The following is a 21,867-nucleotide window of genomic DNA, read 5'->3' as shown; positions in this document are numbered from 1 at the left end:
ATCACCGACTCCTCACCACCTACTGGCCACCGCCTTTCTTGACAGGGTCAATGACGGGGATCGATTCGAAGAACAACAACAAATGAGAAGGTGTTTCCAGAGAACGACATCGAAAATTCAAACCAACAAGCTCATCAAGAGAACAAATGGGACCAATGAATTGGTGTCATCATCACTTGAGCTTTTAAACATATAGTATATGTTTATTTTCCCTAAAAGGTACAAACACTGCAAATTGTTGAAGTTTGTAGATCAAATTTGCGATATTTGTCGAACTACTTGTGCTTGTTGCTGGGCATGGATTTTAAGAAGATTCATGACATACACCAAGCTAGAGTGATTCAATGGGAAATCAAGACAAATCATTTCCCTCTCCTAATATCAAACATATACCAATCGATTCCAATTGATTGGATAAAGCTCCGGGAAGAACCATGAGGTACATGGAAATGGTTCGCAAAAGACATTTCGACCCATAACATCGAAACCCACCCTTACCCATGGAGCCCGAGCCATACCTGTGCGTCGCCGCCAAAGTTCTTGTTGTCATCAAATTTTGATGCCCTGGCACACCGCTCCTCCACCATTATTTGGGGGTGGTTTTCCAAAACCTTAGATCCCCAATTCAACTGGGTCGTAAAAATTAATTTGGGTTAGGATGGTTTTGGGGTTGTGTTGTTATGGTGGCAGTGAGGGTGGTTGTAGTAGGTCCGTGAGATGTGGTAGTAGTGGTGGTGGTGGTGATTGTGGTGTGGACGATAACAGTGGTGGTGATGGTGGTGGTGATATGTTGAGGGAGTGAGTGGGGATTAGGAGGGTACATAATTAAAGAAGGGGAGGAGTTTATTACGTTTAACTCAAAAAATAGAAAAATGGAGGAAAGTCAACTTGTTAAACCGGTAGCAGGTTACTTGGATCGTTATGAGAGGAGGGAGGCAATAGTATGGTTTATTATGAGTTAAAATAGAGTTCAGATTATTATAAGAAGACCACCAATAGTTTGGATTATTTATATCAAATAACCCAAAAAAAAAAACCAGTAAAATCGTGATATTATTCATAGCTTGAATTCAAAAACCGTCAACATCATATTCAGCTTTGTAACTCCGGAAAAATTATTCATTTCCAATAACTATATTAAGCGGTAATCCGCCAGACCGTCATTTCTTTCCCCGATTCTCTCTCACTCAACTTCAGTCTGTATCATCCCTTTCTCTCTCTACAGAACAGAAAAATTGCCGCCAAAATTAATTCAAGAAAAATATACGAAGTTGTTGAACTTCTTGAACTCACTACTCTGCGAATCTAGGTATACGCATGCAATTTCTCTAGAATATTCGCTTCGCTAAAATTCTCACTTCTTCACTCTGTATTCTTTGTTTCAGAATTTTGATTGATTTTACTTTTATGGTTTACGGAGTATAATTGTGGTAATTGACGTTGCGAGATGTCGAATTTGTGAACGTAAACCCTAATTGGACGAAATTTGAGTTTTATCGTTGTTATGATCAATTGATTTAAAGAGGTTAATGATAAACAACATTGCGAAAAGTTCTATTTGTGATCGTTAACCCTAATTTGACGATATTTGTTGCTGATAGTATACTTTAAAGGACGAGAAGAGAAAATGGCGTCGACGTCGCAGTCGCAGTCGCCGTTGGATTCGTCGAGTACTAAAGAGCTTGTTCTTTGGATACTTCAGTGCTTAGATGAGGCGAAATGCGAAGAGACACTTCATAAGTAAGCTTTATCTACATTTTTTTTGATTTTTCGTTTGTTCTGTGTTGAAGTCATTTTAGTAATTCAGGCGTTAATTTGTTGAACTTCGTTATATTTTGGATAATGTGTGAAATCATATCGTCGATTTTCTTTGTTGTGTTGAAGTTCTTTTTATTGCCGGACTAATGCTATTTCTGAAGATAGAAATTGCCGTTGTTAACTTCGCTATAGTCATTTCGGTAATTCAGGCGTTGAATTTGTTGAAGTTCGATATATTTTTTGATAAGGAAAAATTGTCGCATTTGTCAAAAGTATTTTTATTAGTTTGGTATTACTAGTGGAAGTTCGTTCATATTGCTGAAAATGCCTGGAATAATGCTATTTCTGGAAGATAATAATGCTATTTCTGGAAGATGTAATCTCAATTGTTAACTTCGCTGTTGTCATTTCGGTAATTCAGGTGTTAATATGTTGAAGTTCATTATATGTTTGATAATAGTCAATTTTCTTGCATGTGTCGTTCTTTTTATATATCTGATGTTATTAGTGGAAGTTTGTTAATATTGCTGGAATAGTGCCATTTGTGGAAGATAGAATCTACATTGTTAATTTAGTTGAAGTTCGTTCATAGATTATTATTGTATGATCTCAAAAGGTCGGAGTGAGGCTGTTATTGTCATTGACTTGTTATATCCAAAGGTTGGAGAAAGAATCAGGACTTTATTTCAACATGAAGTATTTTGAGGATTTGGTGACAAATGGAGAGTGGGAGGAGGTGGAGGCGTACTTGTCTGGATTTACTAAGCTGGAAGATAATGTTCACTCGAGGAAAATGTTCTATGTGATTCGAGAACAGAAGTATCTTGAAGCGTTGGACAGGTGTGTCACAGCTTTTATCACTGTCTTGCATTGCTGTTTTAGATATCGTGGTTGAGTTGGTTATAAGTGGTTTTCATTAATGGATTCGGCAATTGTTTGAATTGGTGTAAGCAGAGGTGAGCATTCTAAGGCAACTGATATTCTGGTGAAGGATTTGAAGGTTTTCTCTAAATATGATGAGAAACTGTTCGAGGATAAGACAATGCTTCTGACATCGGATAAATATAGGTATTGATCCTGGTTTTCTTTGTTGATCACTTAATGAATATTATGAGCTGATTCCTCGAACTGTCGTGGTCGGTTTTTATGTGATTATAGGAAAATGTAAAGAGTGACATATGAAATTAGGCTTGTATTTTGGAGATAACAGGGTCTCATTTCCAAATAAAAAACAGAGCCATTTCCCTATGTACGACGACTTTCTCCATGTGGAGCTAGATTTTGTGAGCTTTATAGCTGATTTTTTTTGGGTACATATTTGCAAAACCTGGTTTATTCAAGTTGGATGATTAATGTCTGCTTGATAGCCATGATGCAAGGTAAGGACCAGGTTACGGATGGGTATGAACTATGAAGTTAGTTTTGATACTAAGGGGTTTATGTTGTTCTAGGTCAAGATGTCTTAACATATTTGTTACAGTCATTAGTTGTGTAAGTCATTACTTAACAATGATAGTAATTTGATGTCAACACTTTCAGAGAGAATAAGGATTTATTGACATATGGAGATTTCAAGTCTGCCAGAGCAATTGTGTTGAAGAAACTCAAGGAGTTGATCGAGACACATCCTGTTTTCGAGGGCAAGCTCCAGTTTCCATCGTTCCAGAAGTCAACGTTAAAAAGATTATACAATGAGGGGTAAACATGAGAAACATTAATTTATTTCTTTGTTTTTATGCTCTTCATTGCTAGTGGGATCTTAGCTTCAAATTTTTCTTATCTTATTTCAGCTTGTACTCAGAGGCGCGTCAGCATCAAGAACGCAACAATCCAATGCCTGATTATGCCACTAAGACTTCATTTGGGGCATCCAGAGCACCATCATTTGTCATTAATCCCTCAAGTGCCTTTATGCCGTGGGCTCATGCGGTTAGTAGTAATATTTGTGTTAAGGGATGAATTTGCATTTCAGTCTAACTTGATAGTGTTACAGCCTTATCGGCCTTCCCAGCCTGCTCCACGAGGTTTTGTGTATCGTCGTCCACCACCTGTACCACACCAGTTCTTTTCCGCAGGCCCTAGCCATTATACAGGCTTTGGTGCTCCTACTAATGCAGGTAACTTTTTACTGCCTATGTTCTCTCTACAGTTATGATCTCGCTTGTTCTGTTGAACTATACTTTCCGTCCATTCTGTGTTCACTTATTCCATTTTAGAATGTGTTGGTCATTTGCTTACATTTCTACAACAACAACAACATTACCCAATGACACAAGATGAAAATTGCATCTAGAGGTATGCATAACTTGTGTTTGTGACTTTGTGTAATCCTGCAGTAATTTGACAATGTAGTCATAGTAAATCGTTGGCAAATATGTCATCTCTTAAGCCACCGAATATGATGGCCGTAGAGTATTTGCCGAGTAAACATGGTTAACTCAACTAACATATGGCAGTGTATATGTCATCTACAACTCTAGTCCATTATATCCCATCAAGCATACAAAAGTTGTGCTGGTGTTTCCATGTATTTACACTTGATGTTTTGTGTCCATGTGAAGAGAAGGTATTATATAGGAAGCATTGTGGCATTGCCGGTCGCCCTTCATATAGAAAGGCCATTTAATAAACAGATGCATTTATTCTTGAATGTTGAGAATAGCATGGTGATGTTGGGATCTGATAAACATCTCTTATTCATGATGTGGCAGCAGTTACGCTAAAACCCCCAAGAACTATCACTGACAATCGAGCAACACATTTTCTGCAAGGAAATGAGGTATTGAACTTCTTAGACTGTTTTTTCCCTCTAAATTTTAGAATACTACATAAGCCACACATGAAGTTACAACATGATTGTTTGTAATTTAAGCACTCAAGTTCAGCTAATAAGGATTATAATATTCGTATAGCTAGTGTAAGGTCTTTCATGTGGAGCATCGCTCCTTATAGTGTAGGTGTATGGGTGTCTCCATTGTCATCCTTGGATAGTTGGATATCCTTTTAAGTATTACTCCGTACTTCGTATCTATTACCTCCACCAACTCTTTTGAAATTGGCCAATTTTTCACTTTTAGCACATTCTTAGGATTGTTCCATTTCTATTTTGAGTAATTTACCAACTTACGACAATGTAATTCTTTGTAGTTCATGTGAACAGGTGAAGGCTGCTGGTATTGGTTTTTTCTATTTATAGTTAATATCATTCATCAATTTCTACGTGTCGAGTTTGATTTTTACCTGTCTTAGGTGAACAATATGCCCGTCAATATCTTGCCTATGATGCATCCTGGTGCAAGACAAACACAGACTTCATATATTTCTGAGGAGTTACCCAAGACTGTAGTCGCCAACTTAAGTCAAGGTTCCTCTATCAAGAGCATGGAATTTCATCCATTGCAGGATTCTTTACTTCTTGGTAAGTTCTTGGTTACAGTATAGAGACTACGGAGTACGGAGTATGACTTTTCAGTCATAATTTTGTCCATGGGTTATTTGAGGATGAACTTGTTTGTGGCGTCTGATTGATTTTTTATTTTATCGTTTCAGTTGGGACTAACATAGGTGATATTTCAATCTGGGAAGTTGGCAGCAAGGAATTACTTGTGCAAAGGAAATTTGAAGTTTGGAACCTTTCACAATGTCCGTTCCCCTTAGAGGTTGGAAGTCCTTTTACAGAAGGATGTATTGCCTGCAACACTTTTAGTTTATAGCTGGACCAATGGCTAATTTTAGTTAGTACTGTGCCAGATTTCTCTTACGAGTGGGAACACTGCTTCGGTCAACCGTGTTATCTGGAGTTTAGATGGAGAGCTGTTTGGTACGCTGATGGATCTTGGACACAGTCATTATTTTGTAGAATTTTCAATCATCGAATGATGGATTCCAACATCATGTGTTGATTCATATGAAGTACTTCTTAAGGCTGGATAGTATTACTCATGTGTAATGCTAAAGGAAGTAGCTTGGATAATCGCTAAGCGAATCATGAATTTTCATTTCATCAATTTCCAGGTGTTGCCTACTCCAAACACATTGTGCATATTTATAAGTACCTTGGTGGAACTGAGCTTCGAAACCACCTTGAGGTTTGTTGCAGAAAGTTATTGGATTTTTCGTAAAGGTTAACATTCTCAAATGTCTGGGTTGCTCAGATTTCTTTCACAATGTTCTAGATTGATGCCCATGCTGGTAATGTGAGTGATTTGGCTTTCACAATCTTGGACAAACAGTTATGTATTATAACCTGTGGAGATGACAAGACCATCAAGGTTTGTAAAACTGGATGTTCAGATTTGCTTGTATGTCAAAAAAAGGTCCTCAATGTCAAGGGTTTGCAGGTCTGGGGTGCAACTAGTGGATCTAAGCTTTTAACATTTGAAGGTCATGAAGCGCCGGTTCATTCTGTGTGTCCCTACCATCGAGATAACTACCAGGTAGCATAAGAAAACAGTATCTTTTGGCTTCCTGATTTGAATGCTTTTATGGTTTATTGTTTTTAACTTTCCCTTACTTGTCACATTGTAAGCATAAGAAACAGTAGGCATGTTGAAGGAACCCTTACCATCATCATGCTTGGGAACACATGATGTCAGTGTGTCGCACACTGCGACCGACCGTGTTGAAGGAACCGACCCCCCCCCCCGCTTGATCTATATAAGACCCCAATTCAATAAGAGCAAACCCTCAATTCAATAAGAGCAAACCCTTATATATATGTTTATGATCTGTTTGTGATAGTATTTTGCAGTGTTTTTCTGACAGTAGATTCTGGTACTAGTATTCATGCTGTCGTAGAAAGGAAAGGAATTGATTAATTGTAGTTCGTGGAATATATTGTGATTGTCAACTAGATTCATGGAGGTTATTGTCAAATCTGTATTTTTTCTCTTAGATGGTATAGATGCATTCACGATTCGGTGCCTGCATTATTGAATTGTTTCATTTCTTTTGTTGCTTTTGTGAATGTGATCGCTATTTATACCCCATTTTTCCCTTTATTCTAACATTGTGTTTGTTATTGTTTCTTTTTACCAGTTCCTATTCTCCGCATCAGTTGATGGGAAGATCAAAGCATGGGTGTATGATCAAAGGGACCCTAGAGCTGATTATAATGCTCCTAGGTTTTCCTCGACGAGAATGTATTTCAGTTCTGACAAAACAAGGTACATAATGATGCTTCATTGCTTCATTTGTAAATCGTCACTACAATGTTCTTGAGATCATGGTTCTTCCTCTCAATAATGGCAGTCGTTTGATTTTGACAAATCAGGTTATTCTCTTGTGGAACTAACAAAGAACGACAATCATTCATTGTGGAGTGGGATCAAATCCTTGGTTATATAAAGCGGTCCTACATAGGCCTAGGCAATACGTCTACTGATGCTATACAGTTTGACACAACACGTAATAAGTTTCTGGCAGCTGGAGATGAATCTGTTATCAAAATATGGGACATGGACAATGTTAATCTGTTAAGAACTATTGATGCTGAGGGTGGTTTGCCGGTACTACCAATATCCACACATTATTTCCAGATGATTGATCCCTTGTTTTGATCCTTCAGTTTTTTAACAAGTGAATCTTTTGTGACTTTTGTTCAGGCCTCTCCATGTATTCGTTTTAACAAGGAGGGTACATTATTAGCTGTGTCAACAGCTGATAACGGAATCAAAGTACTTGCTAGCACAAATAATGTTCGTCATGTGCATTCAATTGCAAGTCATATGGACTCTTCTGGAGCTGCTCCTGGCTCTTTGATTAAGGTGGTTGTTTTGTTCTAGTCTCGCTTTCTTCTATTAAATGCTGGTTCGGTTACAAAGTTGCTGTTACTGTAGGCTCCTATAGTTGAGACTTCTGTGGCTTCTAGCCCATTGCTATTGACCAATGTTGAGGCTCCAGTAACATTTATGGTGGCTCCTGTAGATGTTACAGACTTACAGCTGCTTAAAATTACTTGAAACAAATATTCTATTTCTAAAGCTTGGATCATTGTATTTGCTTTAGACTTGATGTCCTTGTTTTATGTGATCTTTGTGCCCCAATAATTTTCACTAATGCAATATCTGTACTTTTGCGTTATAGAATGGAGATAATCAAGGTATAACAGATGTGACCTTTACCATAGAGAACTCTAAAACTTGGAGGCGTTCTGTAATCAATGATTCTTCTCAGCTTTGTGCTCTTCGTCTTGCTGATCACACGTTACCTGTTAGGGTATGTACTTGCGAATATGACTATATGTGTGTGGTGTTGATTTGTTGCTACAAGTTATTCCTTTCTTGCTTGTGTCAACGACTATACAATACAATAAAGGACGGGAAAAACCAGCTGAAGTTATATCCATAGGCTGTTTTTTCTTTGAAGAAGCTACTCTATTGTGGCCATTTTTTTGGTGTGTTTGTGAGTGTGTATTTGTTGTGCTATTAATGTTTTTTGAAAGCTGCATTGAGTTCATGCTGGTTGAAGAGAGCTCTTTGTGGTTGATGCTTTGCCCAACGTCCTCAATGTTAGGGAAACTGGCGCTCACACATAAAAAGATGAAAATTGCAAGGAAATAACTTTAGAGTGGTTAATCGTAAACCTTCACCACTGTGCAACTCCATAGTTACTGTCACAAGTATAACTGTACAATTTGACTGCGGACAGCCCTCACCAGTTATTGCCATCTCAAGAACGAAGTACACCTCTAATGTCTAAATCCAGGGTTCTTATGGGGAGATACCTCACATAATGCACACACTGGGCTGTGACTGTATCTCTCCAGTGCAGCACATCTTAAATTCCTTTTCACATAGGAGCAAACTTCAATGCATTTAGTCTAGAATAATTTAAAGATACACACATACATCTAATACATTCTACATGTTCGTGTATGTCATTAGTCCTTCTCCCGACATATATATATACCATTAATACTCCATACATACGTTAACCATAGACGACCCAACCAAGATATTTGCTCCTAAGTCCTAAATATTTATGAATATAAGAATATATTTGATCTTTCCTTATTTAGTTATTTTATTATATGCTAACTGCTAAGTAATATCCTCGTTGTAGAGTTGCATCTTCTATTAAGGATTAAGGAAGTATTATCTTCTAAGATCTCTCATACTGGTAAACTATGTATGTTACTGGGGCTTGGGTACGAGTGTTGGACACAGGTATATGTCTCTCTTCCTCTACTTTTGTGCTGCGAGCCTCACTAGTCCAGCTTTTCTCGGGAAAGTATTGGACTAATAAGTGTCAAGTACGGAATCTATTTCCATATTGATGTTGTCGTGTCGACCTGGGTACAGTCTGAAAATCGAAGAGTCAAAGTAACATAGCCGGCGGGTGAACACAATTTGTATTTGGCTTGAGTATGGTTGATGTTTCTGTTGTCTTGGGTGCATTGGCTGAGTCATTTATTATTATCTATCTAGAATGCTTCAGTTTTATAACCTAGAGAGTACTCTACTTTGGTGGTTCTTAATCATTCAATTTTAGCCACATTGTATTGCTTTAACTGACACTGGTTAGGCTAATTAACCATCATATTATCATACGTATTGCAGATAACGAGACTGATGTACTTAACTTCTGGAGATGCTTTACTAGCCTTAACCAACAATGCTAACCACAAGCTTTGGAAATGGCAGAGTAATGATTGCAATGCTACTAGAAAGGTAGCAATTTAATTCATTATGAACGTAAAAAATTGTACTTCTTGTCTCAATATTAACTATCTGTGTTGGCATTCTACTAGGCAACTTCTGATGTTGCTCCACAACTAATGATGCTGCCTAATGGAGTTCTAATGACCAATGATACAGAACGACTAAACCCAGAGGACTTCGCTTCATGCTTTGTCCTTTCTAAAAATAATGGCTATTTGATGTCTACTTCAGGAGGAGAAATATCTATCATCAGTATGAGGACGTTTAAGGTCTCTAGTACTTTTCTGGATTTTGTGTAGCAATTATAAATGAGGCTTAAATTAATTCAGTCATGTTTGTACTAGACACTGGCAACGTTCATGCCTCCACCACCTACAGCAACCTCTCTTGCCTACCATCCTCGAGACATTAATATTTTTGCAATAGGCATGGATGACTCAACAATACAAATATACAATGTTCGATTGAAAAAGGTGCTTCCTTTAAGACATTTCTAAAATTCTCAATGCCAATTGGCTGAACTTAGGAATGCATCAAGAAGAAATCTTTATTTCTTGATCAGGTTACAAGCGAGCTCAAAGGTCACGAAAAGAGAGTTACTGGTCTTGCCTTTTCTAATGTTCTAAATGTTCTTGTTTCATCGAGTGCCAATTTACAGGTATGTCACTATGTCTGAATAGTCGTGTAACAATTTTCTTTTTATTAACAAACCTTCAAGTGACTCTGTATGAGAAATTGAGTTTGAAAGCAAGGCCTCAAATTTTACATAGTGTGACACTTGTGCTCTTGATATGAGTCATATGACTATGCTAAACAAGTTGGAGTCTGGTAGCGGTCACGGTATCAGGATGTCGATATCACAGCTGCTGCGGCCGTAATTTTGTTTTACCAAGTTTTTATTTGTTCACTTCACAAAATCTGATTTTGGAGCAGATTTCTCATGGTAGTTGTTTTTGCTCTGTCCTAACCTCTTTTTTTTCACAAATACATGTGTCATGACCAAAATATCACCCTTTTTCTATAAGGCCTTTTTGTACCATGGCCGTGCCAACTGCCATAGAAGTTGGACTCCGTTAAAAGTGATTAGCCACTTATGAATCTTTGATGTTGACTCATTTTTATGTATAATTGTGTAACTACAAAAAGTAAACCATCATAAGTGTCCCTATATGCTTAAAAGAAATGTTGCATTCCTGATTGTCCCCTTCTAATTTGCTTATTTTAATCCGGATAATTATACATGGAAAGGTGATCAATCAATCTTTTTGAGGTGTAAGTGATAAGGGAAGTATACGACTCCTGCTTGTGAACTGCAAGTTGCAACTTTCCATGGTTTTCATTTGTGATAAGATTTCTTCTCATTCAATGCATTCATGAGTTTGTTTAGTTCTGTGGTTCAGTATCACTGGTTTGATTGTGATTTTCAGGCAGTAATGAATGAATCATCTGTTGTATTTTTTCCCTGTTTTTTAATCTTTTGCTCTTTAAATTAAAAAGTAATATCTCGCTATTTATGTGGGTTATATGTCGTGGGTTCAGTCGTTGTTGACTTTTGTTGGCTCTGTCTCTGGTTGATCCATCTTTTTTTTTTGTATTCGATTACTATGAACCTGACTCCTCTGTTGTAGTTTCTAACTTTCTCACCGATTTTTTAAAATAATGCAGTATTTCCCTGGAATGAAATGAAGATTCACATTAATTATATACGTCACTTTGCAGATATGTATTTGGAGCATTGACGTATGGGAAAAGAAAGCTACTTTATTCTTGAAAATGCCTATTGGACGAACTCTGAACTTTAATGCTCCAACTCGAGTTCAATTCCTGCCAGATCAGGTTCATCTGCTGGCTGTCCATGAAACTCAGGTTGCAATTTCCATAGTCCCTACACCGGGTATGAAGAAGGTTAGCTTAACACATTTCGTTGTTACAAGTTTATTGTCCCTAAATCATTGTCCCTATCCTTTTATGAAGTCGATTGAATTGAAGATATATTCATATGTTAATGGTGTTTCTGTTAGAGTGTATACACTGATTGAGTGAGAGCAACTGAAGGAGCTAAAACAAAAGTGAATCGTTATGAACTCGAATACTGGAAAAAATTTCTTGATTATTTGGAAAAATGCTAAAGTGTGTCTTTAAATGAGTTTCTTCGTTGGACGCTACTAGATATTCATTTGAGCATCTTATCTTTTAATTATAATTTTGCAACAATCCCTAAAGATATTCAGTTGGTCTTGCTTAAGACTGCCATAGATTACGATCTCCCACAACCTCTTTTTATTTCCATCCCTATTCTAATCGGATGTGAGAGTTGTCTTAAGAAGACGGTCTTAAACAAGAATTGGGGAAGATGTTAGCTAGTTTGGTTCCACTGTATTAGAAGTGGTACCATGACAGTATTTGAAATTATTTAGATCAAACACTCCGTGCTTCTTTAACACCAAAAAACCAATAAATAAATAACCTTGCATCAACCCTTCTTCTAAGGCCTTGTTTGGATTGAAGGATTTAGAAAGAAAGGGATTTGGAGGGAGGCAATTTCCATTGTTTGGATAGAGAAATGGGGGTGGAGGAATTTGGACTTTGGAGGGAAAACTCTTACTCACAATTCCACCTCCCTTTCCCTTCCCTTCACACACCCCCCCGTTCCCTCCATAGGTAGCTTATTAATTTCTATGGAGAAAATATGTGTCAAAAACCAGTTATTGCGTGATACTCCTATGATCTGCAAACTGACAGAGTTTACGCATGTGTGTGAACAATCAACCTAGCCGCATATATGGAGGTGGTTTCATCCAAAACGGGCTGATATTACAGATGCAGCTTGCTCATGTGATAGCAAGTCAGTATTTGTGAGCTCTGCGGATGGGAGTGTGTCAGTGCTTGATGCATCAACATTGATGTTGAGGTGCATAATCAACCAGAGCGCATATTTGCCCTCTAATTCCAGGTAAATAAATTTGTGCTTGATGGCGTTTGCAATAATTTCATTAGTCATAGCACGACAACACACACATTATCACATTGCCTCTTAGGCAACCTCTTATGAACTATGACGAGCTAAGACGGTTGGATGAAGCTGTCTTACCCTTGCGTTTGAAACATAAAGCGGCTCTTTATGAATTATGATGTAAAAATGGTGTTTTTGAATTACGAGGTAAAAATGATGTTGCCAAAGGCTTCACACTACAAGATTGTTTTACCATATAATTTCCTTTGACTGTGAATGAACTTCCTCGATTGTATTCACACACAAATTAGTTATGTAAATGGAAATGCAAAATGAAAGATGACGGTGACGAACCAAAATGATGATTAATGTCTTCCAAAAAAAATACCTGGCAGGATGTTAATCTATGAATACTGTAGAATATAAATCCTGAAATTTATACTTGCAATATTTACTAATTCAAATTTTGGTGATTGATGATATTTCTATTTTGCAATTACGTTATGCATTGCTTAACCAAGCTGTTACTGCAGTAACAGGCCATTTCCTGTCGCACTTGCTGCTCATCCAAGTGAACCTAATCAGTTTGCTCTTGGACTCTCTGACGGATGGATCCATGTTCTTGAACCTCTTGAATCCAAGGCAAAGCGGGGGACTCTGCCTCCTCCTGAGAACGGTTAGGCTCGATGCTCCCTCCGATAAACTGCTATTCTAGCTTGCGTACATTTAAGTATCAGAGAATTTCCTGCATTTCGCCCTGAATGCTAAGATGCTCCAGTCTGAAGCACTCCTAGTATTCGATCAGATCCGTATATAATTGGCGGGTAAAAGAGGAACATGGATTAGATAATCGGAAAGTACAGCGCTGCAATGTCTGACTTTGGATATGCTTGTTTGTATATATATATAACCTCTTTGTGTAGTCACAGAAATCTGATGCATTATGCTGAACATTACATCCCTATCATTTTCTCATCCAATTTTGGCATCTCTGTTAGATGAGAAAATTTCACTAGCATATTTGAGGCCATGATTAATCAAGATTTGATCATAATTAAATAATTACTCCCTTTTATATATCACGTTTCTAAAATAACTCCCTTTTGAAAACTTTTTAATAATTTACTCTCATAAAATGTTCTCAGGTAAAAAATTGCACCCATTTACACTTTCAGGTGAAAAATGTTATTTTATGACCGTTTTGTCCCTATGTAAATTTATATCTTCTTCCCCATTCCCCCCTCTGTCAAACTTTCTGGGTTTGTGTTGAAACATTGTGTTTTCACATAAATTTCAATACCTCTGAACCCCATACCAACCAAAATACCCAAACTAACACTTTAATTGAATGTATTCAACTGTAACAAAATAATTTGATAACCCAAAAATTTGTGCCAAAAATACCCAAAAATTTGTGCTCAAAATATAAGGATTGGAGCACAAATAATTTGGTAACCCAAAATCTACCAAATTATGTTTTCACTGTTTGAGTATGAACCATTGATATGTTTTGACTGTTTGAGTATTGTGTTCTTTTCAACTATTTAACAAAAGATACACTTCAATTGAGTAACTCAACCTCGTTCTTTTCTAAACAAAAGATACCCAAAAATTTGTGCTCTTTTCGTCAATATCACTCCTGCCATTCACCACCAACAACGAGCATTGCCTTCCACCACCAACACTCACCCAGTCTCCTTTCAACCACCATCACTCACTCAGTCATCTGGGTAATGTTCAATTTTGTGAAAATTTTGATTAATTGAGGAGGAATTGGGTTGGTGAATTGAAATTAGGGTCTAGGATTGGGTGATTTTTGATTGAAGGATGATGACATACGAAATGATAAGAACTCATCAATTGAAACAAAATTTGTTTCAATGTTGATTCTTTGAAACATTTGTGAAGATGAGCCTGCAATTTCCGAAACTAAAGAGGGTAAACTTGAAGAAGACAGAAATGAATATTGTATCGATTCGGTGGAGTTGTGTCTGAGAAGCGATTAGTTGTTACGATTTGGTATTCTGGGTTTGTATTGTCAGATTCAATTAGGTTAATTAGGATTTTTGTGTGTTTTCAATTGATTTTTGGTAATTTGATGTGGATTTTTCTGGGTAGTTTAGTATAATGAAGGGGAAGGAGATGAAGATCATCATTAATGAGAATGATAAATGAAGAAGATGAACACAGAGAAGGGCATTTTCGTCATAAAATTAGGCTTCTAATTAGAAAATTCAAATATTGATGAAATATTTCATCGTTTTTTAAATGGTGTAATTTTTGACATGGGAATATTTTATGAGAGTAAATTATTAAAAAGTATTCATAAGGGAGTTATTTTAGAAACTGATAGGTTTTGCATAATAGAAGCAATAGGGCAGAGTACGGATCGGGTATTTGATCCAAAGTGTTAGTTCGGATCGGATATCCATATTAAAAATCCTGAAATTAGATATCCAATATCCAAACCAAATGTTTCGGATATCCAATGTTCGGGTATCCAAAATAATCGGATCGGATGCGGATATCCATCGGATATCCATACTTTTGAATTTACTTTAAAATTAAGTTTGAAACACGATTATATTCATAGTCTTACATGATGATTTTCTTTAGTATTCTTATTCCAATGTTCTCGACATAAAATTTAAGTCTGGCTTAGATATTTCTCTAATACTAATATTTTAAACATTAATTAAGTTGTTATATCAAATAAAATTTTATTTTCTCGAAATTATACTAGAAAACTATAGTTTCGGATCGGATCGGATATCCAAATGTTTTAATTCTAATATCCATATCCAAACCAAAACCAAAGATTTCGGATCAGATATCCAAATCAAACTTAACTTTCGGATCGGATACGGATCAGATATCGGATCAGTTTGGATAATCGGATTTTTTGCTCTGCCCTAAGAAGCAAGACTACTTGTTGACGGACTCGTTAAGTGAGTAACGGGTGCTACGACATTCATACCATCCTGAAGTCCTGAACCCAAAAAGTGCGAAAATTGTCACATTATCCTCGTGATTTCCTCTCCGCTTGTTTCTTTAGTTGGGCCCCCTTGGCTTTACCATCTTTGAAAACTACCACATTTTGAATCAAAATGATCGCGATATTGAAAATGATGGGATCATAATTAGGTTCGTGGTATTTTCAATATCGCGATCATTTGTTATCTTTTCTTCAGCGAATTCATTCTTATGTACATTACTGTGCTTCGACAATCTTAAATTAACATAACGATGTATCAAATTTATGATTAAATTTAGAGTATTTTGTTGAACACTACCTAAAATTTAGGTTACTTTGCTAAAGTTTTATTTTTTGTGAAACACTACCTAAAATTTGGATTTTGTTTGTCAAGTACTACCAAAATCACTATTCAGACATGAAAATGTGAAAATAAGCGATTTTAACTTTGCCGATATCTTGACACTGGAGTCTATTTTGTTAAACTATATTAATGTTTAACCTAAATTACTATGTTTCATCCTATTTTTTTGCGAAATGACTTCAATGATGGTTGACCTCATCATATATAATTACTTTCATTATAATGATACGAGCCTATATTTTTAAAGAAGATGTTAAACGTTGGTATAATTTAGCAAAATAAACTCCACGACTATGATATCGTCAAGTTAAAATCGCTAATTTTGAACTTTTCATGCGTAAATAGTTTTTGTAGTGTTTGACAAAAAAAAAATCTAAACTTTAGGTTGTGTTTGATTAAAAAATAAAAGTTTAGGTAGTTTTTCGCAAAGTGACCTAAATTATAGGTAGTGTTCAACAAAATACTCTTTAATTTATATCCTAAGTAAAGATATTACTTCCTTAGGTATTAAAGAGCTCCTAAATGCACTCAGATGATACTAAATGTAGATTCTGAAGCTACTGTAGATATAGGTACTGCTAAAATATGTCGAGCCAAGCATGCTAGAATAGGATATCTATGGCCATTTAATCTCCACCATGCCAAGACGTGACAAACTCATGTTCACCTAATACCTCGTTTAAATACCTATCAAACTCTGAGATTTCATACCCTATCGGACCGCGTCCTTCTGTAATACCCCCTTCTTACCTCGTTTAAATATCTATCACGGAAGAAACTTAACTCTAATCACATACACATGCAATCATGCAACGTTCCACATAACGTTCACCCATACTTATAACCACCCACTTAGTGACCAACCGAGACAATATGCACTAGTTTTGATATGAGGCCGCCTACTTATCCAAAACCGACCTCTTATTGTACTCATATCGGGTTCATTTTATTAGACACACCTAGGTTCATTTTGGTTCATTGGTTTTCCAAAATCGTAGCTCTGATACCACTTTGTAACACCCCCTTCATACCCGGCAAAGGTAATGGGAAGATGTTACCATCTCGATTTCCCGAGGCGGTGAATCAGAGTTGCAATTAAGAAACAACTTAAATAAATAACAAGTTTAGTGATTTACAAATGAATGAATTGTGAATAATAAATGTGAATTAAGCACGATACAACTTGTTTATCATCTAAGTTATCTATCTACGCTACTCGGTTCCAAGTCCAAAGCTCGTCCCGTCTCCCGCGTGACATCAAACCAACTTGTACTTAACCTTCTCCCCATATGATCGAAAATATCATATGGATCGACACGGACCACCCCGGAAATAGGCGACAATTTACAGACACACAACATGTCAGTTTCAATAATTAGACATAAGACACAACATGATAAGTAAATATACAACACGCCAATGATATGAATGAAACACGAATATACAATCACCAGTTGTACCGGGACACGCCCAGACGTACCGGGTCCGAAAGCCAACCAGATCCTCTGTCAGACGTCGTACCTCAACCACACGAGTCCCTCCGTAATTCAAGTCATTAATGTGCACATCCCTCTTGGAGTGAAATCTCCAAGAGGCGACTCAAGGGTAAGACGGTCTCTCAACCGCCTTACGTCTACTCAACAACAACCATATCCTCAACATATAAAACAACAACAACAACAACGATATAATATGCAACACCACACATCAAAGTAGGATCAATTATGAAATACACTCTTCGACATGCCATGGACATCTATTACTCAACTATTATGATTCATTGAGTCCTCATGAACCAATATCATGTTATAATGCATTTCCAACAACATAAGAGACTCACCAAGATCCCCAAACATTACCATGTGATGCAATACAACTCATATTATGAAAATGATGTAAAAGACACACAAATATACACACACGTTATTGAAACCGGGTAGGATTACCTACCTTTTAGCATACCTTCAAGAGCTACTCGAATCCGACCTGATTGCATCTCATGAAACCGTCTCATCCTATACAAACCACACAATACAATCACAAATACATCCTACAATATTATACACTACAAAAACCCTTATTATCACCCATTAATTACTCATATTACATACCCTAATTACTCAAAACAAAACCCCCAAAAGTTAGGGTTTAAACTAATTAGATAAGAGTAGATCTTAACTTACAAAGTAAGAGGAATGAAGAAGTAAGGTGAACAATCCACCAAATCAAGATTGAATCCCATGAGAATATGATTGTGGGGGTTTTAGAGAGAAGGAGGAGTTTTTAGCAGTAAAAAGGAAAAAAGGGAAAATGATTTGGATAAGATAAGGTGAAATCCAACCGAGTGGTGTTAGTTCAGTGGTAGTCGGGTTAAACCTTGAAGCTTGCAGAAATGTAGGAGTTGAGAGGTCCCTGGTTCGACTACTTGTTGGGGCGATTATCACTTGGCCAGTGCAGCCCCCAAAGGGGTGGCTTACATGGTCCATGTGGTGGTGCGGGAATGCATGGACCCGAGGGGATTAACCCCCTCGTCATCAAAAAAAAGATAAGGTGAAATCCTGAAATTAGCGTTTATCAGGTGTTGTATAGTGGCATTCGGTCGAGTGTCACTCACTCGGTTGAGTGCACGCCCACTCCACCGAGTGTCGGCCACTCGATCAAGTAAATCCTCAACTCGGTCCATTGTAGTCTCACTAGGTCTAGTCTAGGTCACACTTGGTCTAGTATACTAATAGGATGTTGCACACCTAACAAAGATACCCTAAACTCGGCTAATGATAAGTCTATTTTATATACATTTTGACCATCTAATTTAGCTCTAATGTATATGTCATTTGCACTAACCTAGTGGTCTTATGAGCTAATATCGTGTTCTAGTTTTTTTTGCATGGTTTGTCACATTTTGTAGGAACTTAAACTTTTAGGAACTTATTTCTAACAAATTTGCGAGAGCTAGTATACAAGCCTAAGTGTGGAGCATGAGTTGGACCAACATTGAAGTGTTACATGGATTTGCATGCATAAAGATATAAATTAAAATGAAAATGCAAAATAAAGTCTTATGCAAAGTCAAGCCCAATAATCAAGTCCAACTAGGTGGAAGCCTACGATGCTAGAATGCATTGAATGTCATGCTTTAAGATCATTATCGGATGATTAAACAAGGCATTAAACATCAACATTGGATACTATGTGCATTAACTAGAGGAATTAAGAAGACGGGGCTGGATCACCACGACCCCGATCGGGGTTTGGTGGCCCCGATCATGGTTGCCTCCCTCTTGGTTGTTTACGTTACTCCCATCACTCCTATATAAAGGGCGTTGATCCGGGATCTAAAACACACTTCTTATACTACTTTTATACTCTCATTTCAGTTCTTAGTTTAGGTTAGATTAGATTTCTCTTTAGCATTTCTATTATGTTATAAACAATTTTATTCAAATTATATACAATTTACATTTCAAGTTATTTCCATTTTTTCTATCGTGTTCTTCCTTTCCAAGTTCATTCCCAATTGTTAAGGTAATCTTATTTCCAATATTATTTTTTTATTCATTTGCCAATCACTTCACTAGTTAGTATGTTTATCTTTATCATTTCATATGTCATTAGATTAGTTTTCATTATGCATAAGTAATTCAATTTTCTAGGGAATAAGGGAAACCATGCATAAGTAGTTCTTGCAGTTGTTGAACTAGGATGTTATAATATCGTTTCATTGTTCTTTTACGTGTTTGCATTGTATTGTTAGTCTTTTATTATTGATCACTATCTAAGATTAAATTTGTTAATTCACTTTTATATGTCGAGAGGCACGAAATTGAATTAGACTAAAATGTGTTAGTAGGATGACCTAGACATAACGAGAGTTCTCTAGGACCCGACCTATGGTTGACACTAATATCGAGAGGTGAGTGTCTTTAAGTCTAAACAATTAACGATTTATCAACTCCTATGTTTAATATGAGCATTTACATAATTTGCATGTGTGACCCGACCTCCCTAGACTATTTCTTTATCATTATTGTTTTCTTCCATTATCCAACCAACCAATCATACGAAAACCAACCTTGATAAAATTCACCCCATAACAACTAATTAAAAACTACCGTCTCTCTGTGGACCCCTACGTACTACATTCATTTGTGTGTAGAGAATTTATCTTTGATTACCTAAACGACTAGCATATCAACTAATAAATTAATGTAGTAAAGTAGGGGTCGAACACTAGGAGACGGGAATTGCGTAGTGAATTGCTATGAGTAGAATTTTATCTAGGTCGATTCAATTGGTTGGTTGGTTTCATTGTTAAAATTGTAAATAAAACGATGTAAAATATATATGATAAAAAAGTCTAAGGGAGTCGAGTCACACATGCAAATATATAGATGTTCATGTTAAACTCGGAATAAATAATATTGTCAATTGTTTAGGTCTTGTGACAACCACCTCTCGGCCTTATTGTCAACCATAGAACGAGTCCTAACGAGTTCTCGCTATGCCTAGGTCGGTCTACTAAGACATGCTTAGTCTAATCCATTTTCGTGCCTCTCGACTTATAAAAGTGAATTAACAAATTAATCAAAGATAGTGATCAGTTATCAAAGATTAGCAAATAAAACAAGCATGTGATAGAAACTATTAAACAATATTACATCGCCCTAATTTAACATTTACAAATATTATTCATGCATGACTTCCCTAATCCCTAGACATATGAAACTAGTCACTCATATTATAAATAAAACTAATGATGTATGAATTAATAAACAGATTATAATAGAAGTATAACTAAATGAAATTATAAGAATTATGAATAAACTAAATAGTGATAACATATGAATTAGTGAAATTGCTAATGATAAGAAAATATGAAATGCTAGAATAAACTATGATGATATTAACTTTCTAATGAAATGTAATAAACTAATATTAAAATACTAATAACAATAACGTAAACTACGAAGTACCGATAACGAAGAATGATTTAACTAAATAAACGAGAAATGAAATTACCGTAACAAGAGAACTTGGAACTTGAATAGGAAGAACTCAAATAACAAACCCAAATAACTTGTATAGCGTGCTTGAATTATAAAGAACAAATTCTTAATGTAAATTGTTTATAACAAGGAAATGCTTAACAAAATGTAAACTAAATCTGAAAACTAAGAGAATTGTATGCTTAAGAGTATAGGAATGTGATAAAAGATGGTAAAAGATGATAAAAGATATCCCTAATGATGGAGTTAAGCACTCTTTATATAGGAATCAAAGGGTGAAACGTAAATTTCATAGAGCATGGTGTGGACGCGGGTCCACGGGGGCGAAAAGCGAAGCAAGCTTTTCACGTTGCATTTGTGGAGTCGCCACCAATTTATTGTGGAAAATTGGAAACCGTTCGAATACCTCGTGCCATGTCAAGACACAAAGTAGTGACATGAACATCAAGAACTCGTTACCCTTAGCATTCTATGTCTAGAATGACTCTCGTGGATGCCAATGAACACGGATGTTCACAGAGATCTGGAGTAATGGGTGAGGGTACGTATTAGGAAGCTCTTTTGATTGAACACCTAATCCCGCCCACCTCGATAGCGGCCTATACTAATGATTAGGAAAGTTATCTATACTCGATATATCGTCGATTATATGCATGCAATGCAACATCCAACGTTTTATCCTAGCATGTGAAGAATTAACTAAGTCGGTTATCACGTAATTTAGCATACATTAGGTCGAAGTGGAATTTAAGGTTGATTACATGTGAGCAAACAAACAATAAATAATAAAGAATACAACAATAATTTAAAATACAATAAATTACAAAGGATTGATTGATTTATGTCGAAAATACATTTAAAACGGATGGTTTTTAGAAAGGAAAAGAATAAACAAATAAACGAACAGATTATTAATGATAATACGATTAATAGTTAATTAAATACGTAAGCTAATAAACTAGGTCAAAGCAGAAACGGAAGTTCAGGGACAGAAATCAACCTGGAACAGGCGCAGCAGAGTTGCGTCCCTTGGAAGAGGCGCAGCAGTCGCTGCGTCTATTCCTAGGCTGAGTTCTGGCTGTGAAGCCGGAACTGCAAATCGTTAATGTTCGTGGGTAAATTTAATGATTGATTATGAATGAATGACTCGG

At 36.4% G+C, this 21,867-nt stretch overlaps 1 protein-coding gene across 5 annotated transcripts; it reads left to right on the top strand.

The window, feature by feature from the left end:
• Nucleotides 1-1,041: 1,041 nt before the first annotated feature.
• LOC141648093 (topless-related protein 4-like) lies at nucleotides 1,042-13,451 on the top strand. 5 transcript variants are annotated; one of them, XM_074456553.1, is made up of 25 exons: nucleotides 1,042-1,309; nucleotides 1,602-1,740; nucleotides 2,419-2,598; nucleotides 2,713-2,826; nucleotides 3,298-3,456; nucleotides 3,549-3,687; nucleotides 3,752-3,875; nucleotides 4,470-4,537; nucleotides 5,008-5,176; nucleotides 5,308-5,417; nucleotides 5,509-5,578; nucleotides 5,773-5,846; nucleotides 5,934-6,029; nucleotides 6,099-6,194; nucleotides 6,796-6,923; nucleotides 7,031-7,265; nucleotides 7,362-7,523; nucleotides 7,843-7,974; nucleotides 9,318-9,428; nucleotides 9,509-9,688; nucleotides 9,764-9,892; nucleotides 9,982-10,077; nucleotides 11,139-11,324; nucleotides 12,194-12,372; nucleotides 12,906-13,451. In XM_074456553.1, exons 2-25 carry the CDS (start codon nucleotides 1,628-1,630, stop codon nucleotides 13,051-13,053), a joined length of 3,198 nt encoding a protein of 1,065 aa, XP_074312654.1. In that variant the 5' UTR covers nucleotides 1,042-1,309; nucleotides 1,602-1,627; the 3' UTR covers nucleotides 13,054-13,451. The 5 variants fall into 5 exon arrangements, with proteins under 5 accessions (XP_074312654.1, XP_074312657.1, XP_074312655.1 ...); XM_074456556.1 differs by having other exon boundaries at nucleotides 1,160-1,309; nucleotides 3,770-3,875; nucleotides 4,473-4,537; XM_074456554.1 differs by having other exon boundaries at nucleotides 1,160-1,309; nucleotides 4,473-4,537; nucleotides 12,906-13,447.
• Nucleotides 13,452-21,867: the final 8,416 nt, after the last annotated feature.

This window comes from Silene latifolia, chromosome 3 (assembly GCF_048544455.1).
Source record: "Silene latifolia isolate original U9 population chromosome 3, ASM4854445v1, whole genome shotgun sequence".
NCBI classification, from domain to species: Eukaryota; Viridiplantae; Streptophyta; class Magnoliopsida; order Caryophyllales; family Caryophyllaceae; genus Silene; species Silene latifolia.
The sequence above is the reverse complement of the archived record's forward strand: the minus strand, read 5'-3'. Positions and strand labels throughout refer to the sequence as shown.